This window comes from Bison bison, unplaced genomic scaffold (genome assembly GCF_000754665.1).
Source record: "Bison bison bison isolate TAMUID 2011002044 unplaced genomic scaffold, Bison_UMD1.0 scf7180017864263, whole genome shotgun sequence".
NCBI classification, from domain to species: domain Eukaryota; kingdom Metazoa; phylum Chordata; class Mammalia; order Artiodactyla; family Bovidae; genus Bison; species Bison bison.
Window position 1 is genome coordinate 1,260,158 of NW_011494835.1, and position 7,661 is coordinate 1,267,818.

The 7,661-nt window shown below is 43.7% G+C and overlaps 1 protein-coding gene across 4 annotated transcripts; it reads left to right on the forward strand.

The window, feature by feature from the left end:
• Window positions 1–343: 343 nt before the first annotated feature.
• LOC104994615 (tropomyosin alpha-3 chain-like) lies at window positions 344–7,432 on the forward strand. Of its 4 annotated transcripts, none has more exons than XM_010848242.1 (4): window positions 344–552; window positions 2,551–2,612; window positions 4,679–4,881; window positions 6,599–7,432. In XM_010848242.1, exon 4 carries the CDS (start codon window positions 6,668–6,670, stop codon window positions 7,430–7,432), a length of 765 nt encoding a protein of 254 aa, XP_010846544.1. In that variant the 5' UTR covers window positions 344–552; window positions 2,551–2,612; window positions 4,679–4,881; window positions 6,599–6,667. The 4 variants fall into 4 exon arrangements, 3 of the variants coding, with proteins under 3 accessions (XP_010846544.1, XP_010846543.1, XP_010846545.1); XM_010848241.1 differs by lacking the exon at window positions 344–552 and adding an exon at window positions 1,966–2,064; XR_825965.1 differs by lacking the exons at window positions 344–552; window positions 4,679–4,881; window positions 6,599–7,432 and adding exons at window positions 1,966–2,064; window positions 3,107–3,141.
• Window positions 7,433–7,661: the final 229 nt, after the last annotated feature.

Consider the following 7,661-nt stretch of genomic DNA (forward strand, 5'->3'; position numbering starts at 1 on the left):
AAGCATGCTGAGGAACCCCTTTCATAACTTGCCAGAAAAACTGTTAAATGCCTGACCTGTGCCCACAATTTTCATTGGCCTGATCCTTGGCACAAAGGAGGTTAAGGACAGACGAACCCTCACCTGCTTGGGCAACAGCTACAAGGGCACAGAGGACAGTGGAGCCTTTGGGACACACTGGGGAACAGCCCCTGCCAGAGTCACTCAATTGCACCCACTGCCACTTGCTTGTTCACAGAGGGTTCAAGGAAACAAGAAACAAGAGATTGTAAAGGAATTAAGGTTTTGTTAGCCATATGTCCTTCCAGCCATAGGGGCAAGGACCTCCTACCTTAACTGGAGATCTTCTGGAATTTGATACTGAGCCAAGTGAGCTTTCTACCGAGTTTGTTTTTGCTGTCCTGATTTCCAGCACGCTGGGCTTCTTGTCACATCCACTGCCCTGGGTTTTCTTCGTGTTCAGCTTCCACCATGTGAGCTTTTGCCAAGTTGAGCTTCTGGGGGCCAAGCCAAGATTGTTTCAGCCTGGTTAAATCCCAGAAACAGCACCAGGTATGTCGGGGCAGTGTGTAATTTCCTCACTTCCGTCTCACCACAGCAAAAAATTGAAGCAGTGGCCTAGTGTTACAGCTCAGTTACAGCTCAGTTTTATTTGGCAACCAAAGAAAAGTACACCCTGAGGTGTGAGGGTGGACCGACCCCAAAGGAGAGGCCTCAATCCATCTTGGCTTTCTCCTTTTATAGATTTGTCTCTTTCCCCCTTTGAGCCTACCCTTTGCAAATTGGACTGGCCAAGAAGGGGGCATGTTTGTTTCACCTGAAGTTCTCACTCCAGTCCGTGGATTTTCTTTTGTTCCATTTTCGCGGGCTTTTCCCTTTCTTTATCTTTTAGCCACCACCATTTTGGACTCCTTTCTTCTATTCTACCTAGCTAACAGTTCAATGAACACAGTCAAGGCTAAAAAGCAACACCTTTCCAAGCAGAATTGGGCAAGGTGTTTGGTTTTGTGTTTGTTAGTTGTTTTGCTTGTTTTGTTTTCACATATCACCCAGAAACCCCTGGACCTGTGAGGTTTTATGAAGAATTCTTACAGCATTTAATCCCAAGCAATGCAATTTTAGCTGACATACATCAGTTTAAGTAGTGTTGAAGTAAAATTCCATTTTAAACAAGCCAGCATAGAAAATAATGTACGGTACTTCACTTATCCAAAGGGCTCCACAGTTATCTAGAGACATGACTGCAAGTTATTTCTTTCAATACTGGAATTGGTCTGGCCACAATTCACCAGATTTTCTACCTTCAATGTGGTTCATAGGCATGTTTGCCTTCTGCAGTAAACTTCCAGAATGAACCCATTATCTACAAAGGCATCTAAATTCTGACTCTAGCTTCACTGTTATAATGCTTTAATTACCAAGACCTTAGAGGAATAATCCACTGAGCTCAACTGCAAAACCTTCAGATCTACAAATTTCCCTTATTGCCTACTATAAGTTCCCCTGCAGGTGGCCTGCAGAGCAGCTGGGAGGGAGCAGTGAATTTTGTTGCCCATTTTCTTCTGTTGTTTTTCAGTGAAATGCTTTTGAGTCTAAAAGATTCCTATTGGCCTGTGTCTTCCCTATTTCTATTTCTAAAGGACTACCAACCACTCCAGCCTGGCTTTTCTGGGAATCTAACCTCCTGCACTTGGTCCCAGGCCTCCAGGGAATGTTGCCATGGTTCACTGGAGCAAGTGAAGGGAAGGAAAGAGGCCAGCAATTACAAACAGCTTGTGACTCATTTTCAGCAGCATAATTGGGCTCACAGAGGAGGGCCTGTCCACTGAAATAGTTCAAAGTCCTGGAGAAACAAAAGTTTATGGTTTATCTATTCAAAAGAATACTCAACAGCCATTCAGACAAGGTAGTAAAGGCATGTCCAACTTCAGGGAAAGCTGTCCGTAAAGTGTTGTTAATTATAAGCTTCTACCTGGAGTTTGGAGAGTGAGCATAGGTTCACACAAAACAAAAGTTCTGAAAGAATACATACCCAAGTAGCAGCCATGCCTATTCCAGGTTGAGGTATAATGTCTTCCTTTGTTACTTCTTCCCCTCCTTCTTTTTTTTCTTCTTTCTTTTTGAATTTTCTCAATACTTTTCAGTGAGCATTTATGACTTTTGGCATTTCCAGAAATGTTCATTGGGTTCTCTGTGTACTCCTGAGTACATGTTCAGACCCTAAAGCCTCTTCCTGCTCTGGCCTTCCCCCACCTCCCTGTAGGGCCTATGGGACTCGCTACTCTGGCTCTGCAGTAAATGAGAACACTTTGAAAATCAGGCCTGGTACCTATTGTCCAAGTGATCCTGGGAAGTTTTATTACTCAATGGCCCTCATATTTCTTGTCTGTGAAATAAAAAACTTAGTAATGCCTATAGTCAAGCACTGTGGTCATACAAGGGAATTATGTTATCCAATGAGGCCAATTGAGATAATAAATGGAAAAGTGTTTGTTGACTGTAACCCATGTGCAATTCTTAGCTCTTATAATATCCTTGCTATCCACACAGGAATAGAAGTCAAGAGGACCCAAGCCCAGGTGATAGGACTGCTCCTTACAAGTGGCTTACAGGTGTGTGGTGGTGTAATCATTCATTTTTGACAGAAATGCTGTTATTGAAATCAGATTTCCCTTCTTGTCTCAGTAATGTCTTTCTAGTCATTGTTTTCACATTTTGATATTTAATAAAAAGGCTTTTAGAAACTCCAGCTATGAAATGTGAAGAAAGTGGTCTATACGTATGAAATGTCCTGAGACGTAGCTGACTGTAGGTCCTGGCTCTAGGGTTGGAAGAATAGAGCCCCAGGCTGCAGCATGGTCAATAGCCAGATTCTCTAAAGACATCCCCAGAGTCTCTGGTGAAACTGATGTTATGCCTAGGGTTAGATTGAAACAACCATATTAATAAAAATTGTGATTCAGAATCGCCCCTTCGACAGTGAATTATTGACCCCATGAAGAATATTGGCATACATGAATGATCTTCACTCCAAAAGAAAAAATGTAAATGCATTTTGCTTGTTACTTATATGTCTATTCTCTGCTTTCTCACAATGCTGCTGGAGTGGGTTGCCATTTCCGTCTCCGATGCATGGAAGTGAAAAGTGAAAGTGAAGTCACTCAGTCATGTCCGACTCTTCTCGACCCCATGGACTGCAGCCCACCAGGCTCCTCTGTCCATGGGGTTTTCCAGGCAAGAGTACTGGAGTGGGGTGCCATCACCTTCTCCTTCTCACAATGCAGACATAGTTAAATTCTTTTATACTTAGAAGCTTTTTGACCCAAGTCTTAAAAACATACACAATGACAGATAAGAAGTATAACATCTCATCCACTTTATTTTTTAATTTTTCTTGGTATGCTGCTCAGGATGCGGAGTCTTATTTTTCCCAACCAGGGATGGAACCTTTGCCCCCTGGAATCTTAACCACTGGACTACCAGGGAATTCCCACATCACATCTACTTTAGCACAGACACACATTAAAGCCCTGTGGGTATTGTTTTTCAAAGAAAAGTTGCCAAAATTGTATAATGAAAACTCAGAAATGTTTCCTCTGTAACACTCTTCCAAACATCAACATTTTGCCTCATTTGCTTTATTGCTTTGTCTCTCTATATTCATATATTTTGCTGTTGAACCATTAGAAAGAAAGTTGTGAATTTTATTTTTTATGTGTATTTCTTCATTAACCTGAGTGTCTGGAATTTGTTTTCCAAAGGTAAAAACAATTTGGCACATTCAGCCACATTGAGACTCCTCCTCCATTTAACTTGCCAAATAGCTGGTAGAAGTTCTCTCTGCAATTTGCTTTTGGGTTCCAACACGAGCTCTGCCCCTTCACATCCCCGTGCCCTTTAAAAAGTCACTGAATCTTTCTCACACTTAGTTTCCTTATCTGTTGAGGGAGGCAGTTATATTTATGTCCTTGTATTACAGTGAAGATTAAATTAAATGGCTCAGAAAGCGCTTTGTAAATTGTAACTTTTCTGTGTATACCTGAAATGTTATTATTCACAGTGCTGAAGAACTAGCACTGACTCAGGTTCTTCTAATTATGAATTAGCCCTAAACCACGTTTTAGGTATTTGCTGGTGCTTGCAGCTGTGCTGTCATTTGCAGGCACTCATGAAGCTATTAGGGAAGGCAGGGAGCTTCTCCAGGCAACTATGATCCAAAACCGTCCTCCCTAAGGCAATGATTGTCTAGAATTAGCGTTGAAATCACTGCAGGGCTGCCGAAACCCAGACCGCAGCGGATCCGCCCTGAGATTTTGATCCACCTCCGGGTGGGCCTAGGAACCTGCATTTCTGGTCCATTCCCTAGTGATGCTGATTCTGCTGGTTCCAGGACCACACTGTGAGAACCCACTGTTCTCAAACATGGTCAGCTGGGTAGACTTGTTGCACAGGGCCTTACATGTAGGAAAGGCTCAGGTCTGTAGAAAATTTTTATATTCTAAAGTGGTGCTTTGAAAACCCGAATGGGCAGACAGGTCACCTAGGGACTCTTGTTACTTGTGGATTGTGCTTCATTAGGTTTAAGATGGGCTCCTGAGTCTGTTTCTAAAGGCACACAGGTGGTGCTTGTTCTACTGGTCTGCTGACCATAATTTGACTAACAAACTGAAAGGTACAGCCCACAGGTATGCATTTGATTTCTATTAAAGAAGAAGTAGAAAAGGCTGCTGCTGCTAAGTCGCCTCAGTCGTGTCGGACTCTGTGCGACCCCATAAACTGCAGCCCACCATTCCTAAGTATCCCAAGCTTCCTACTGTCAGCCTCGACTGCGCATGCTCTTCGCCTAGTGTGGGCCACAAGTTCAACCCTGCAGGAACCAAGGTATGTCCTATTGTTTTGTGTTACCTTATTGAATAATATATTAGAAAGAGCTTGCAGAAGTGCATACAAGAACAAAACTGAAAAGAAGTCTGCATCTGTGGCTGTCGCCTGCCAAAGAGACTAAACTAGTTCATGAGAAAGACTGAGCAGGACTACTGACCTATCGTTTAAAATGCCTTGTGAATTAAATCATTCTCTCTTAACTTCAAGTTTTAAAGTGTCATCTCAAATATTTTGCATTTTTTGGGGGGGGCAGGGCGGGGACACACTCAGAAGAACTGTTCAGAAGGAGAACGATTAGAATTTGTCAATGGCTTGAATAAATAGAAATAATACATAAGTTAAACAGTGGCATATTTCAAGAATTAATAATGTTGATAAGATGCTGCTTTTATCCAGAGAAAGGGGGAATTAGCAACAGGGAGCAGGTTTGGGGGAAAGAAAAAAAGGGAGGAAAATAAACTATAATTCATACAGTTTGGGACCTCTTAGTTTTTTCTAGTAACTGGTTGGAAGTGTAGGAATGTCTTTTGTGGAGTTCAAGGGAGAAGAAAATTTCAGAGAAGTGGGTACAGCAACCTCCATTGCTAAATGCTGCTGGTGTGATGTTGCGTGTGAGTTGAACTGTGGAACAAAGTACAAGAGAACATGTAGTCTTTGAAAAAGCAATCTTAACAGAACAGTTAAAGTTCAGAGTCGAGCAGTGGTATTAAGGCACTGGAAGGTGAGTCTCATGTAAGTCAGGCTTGTAGGTAGTCGGTGGAAAGTAGAAAGAGAAAGGAAATTTAATCTCAAACCAACATATATCCGAATCAGTTGGGGTGTTGTAATAACACTGTTTTCTGGGCCCCACCACCAGAGTTCCAGACTCTACAGGTCAGATATGAAGCCCCAGGAATGTGCAGTTCTAATATATCCCCTGCATTGGGGTTACATGGTTGGGGGCCACTCTTTGGAAATAATTGATTTAAATCAGGCTTTTGTAACCTTGGCAATATTGCCATTTTAGACAGATAATTCTTTTTTGTACAGAGCTGTCCTGGGCTTTATAAGATGTGTACCAACATATCTGGCCTCTACCCACTAAATGCCAGTAGCATCCCCAGGATAATACAACTAAACATGCTTATAGGTATTACCAAATGTCCCCTGAGGGTCAGAATTGCCCCCAAATGGGAACCACACCTTTAGATAATTCAACAGATCGGAAAAGACTGAGAAAATCCAGAAATGATGAAGTGGCTTGGTCTGAAAAACGAAGATCCATGTGAAACAATGGAACAGAGTAGTAATCCATGCTTTTCAAAATTTAATGACCAGGTTATGATAAGGGCTCAGTGTTTGGCTTTTAAGTGAATTAACCCCAGATAATCAACTTGGAACTAACTTGCGCTGTAATTCCAAGCTGCTTTCAGCTTTCCTCATCCTGGAGCCCTGCAAAGCATTTTTAGTCAGCTGTCCCCGATACATGAATGTCCCTTTGTCTTCTAAAATGTGGGCTTTCTGGATCGCTGCCTCACTTATGTTTAAGTGTCCTCAATTATGACTTTCTTATTCTGAAGCCCCTGCTATTTATTAGACAAAGGAACATTTTGTACCAGGTTATCAAGTTTATTCTGTGCTCCAAAGTTTTGTTTAATGTCTTTTGGGGGGCTGTCTTCTAGCAGCATATCGTTAAGTCTTGCTTTTTTTTTTTTAATCCAATCTGGGTGAGAAGCGGCTGCAACGCCGAGCGCCGAGCGGAGGAGGCAGGAACCCGAAGGCAAGCAGGAGCTGGGTGGGGACCATGGCCGGGACCACTGTCATGGCCGCGATCGCCGTCACCGAGGCAATGAAGTGCAAGATCCAGGTTCTGCAGCAGCAGGCCGATGATGCAGAGGAGAGGGCCAAGCGCCTCCAGCAGAAAGTGGATGGAGAAAGATGGGCCCGAGAACAGGCTGAGGCTGAAGTGGTCTCCTTAAACCGTAGGATCCAGCTGGTTGAAGAGGAGCTGAACCGAGCTCAAGAGCGCCTGGCCACTGCGCTGCAAAAGCTGGAGGAAGCTGAGAAAGCTGCTGATGAGAGCGAGAGAGTTATGAAGGTTATTGAAAACCAAGCCTTAAAAGATGAAGAAAAAATGGAACTCCAGGAAATCCAACTCAAAGAAGCTAAGCACATTGCAGAAGAGGCACACAGGAAGTATGAAGAGGTGGCTCGCAAGTTGGTGATTATTGAGGGAGACTTGGAGCGCACAGAGGAGCGAGCGGAGCTGGCAGAGTCCCGTTGCCGAAAGATGGGTGAGCAAATCAGACTGATGGACCAGCACCTGAAGTGTCTGAGTGCTGCTGAAGAAAAGTACTCTCAAAAGGAAGACAAATATGAGGAAGAGATAAAGATTCTTACCGATAAACTCAAGGAGGCAGAGACTCGTGCTGAGTTTGCTGAGAAATCAGTAGCCAAGCTGGAAAAGACAATTGATGATTTGGAAGATAAACTGAAATGCACCAAAGAGGAGGACCTCTGTACACAAAGGATGCTGAACCAGACTCTGCTTGACCTGAATAAAATGTAGAGCCCCCCAGCCCCGCCCTGCCGCTGCTCCTCCCTCTCACCCCGACTCCGACTCCACTGGGGCCAGCCTGCCCGAAGCTGACCTTTAAACGGAGGGCTGATCTTTAACTGGAAGGCTGCTTTCTCCTTTCGCCACCTCTCCCACCCCCCTACTCCTGTGTCCTTTTCGCCAAACAGTCTCTGCCTCTCCCCAGAGATTCCAGTTGGGCTAGAGGCTGAGCACCTTTGGG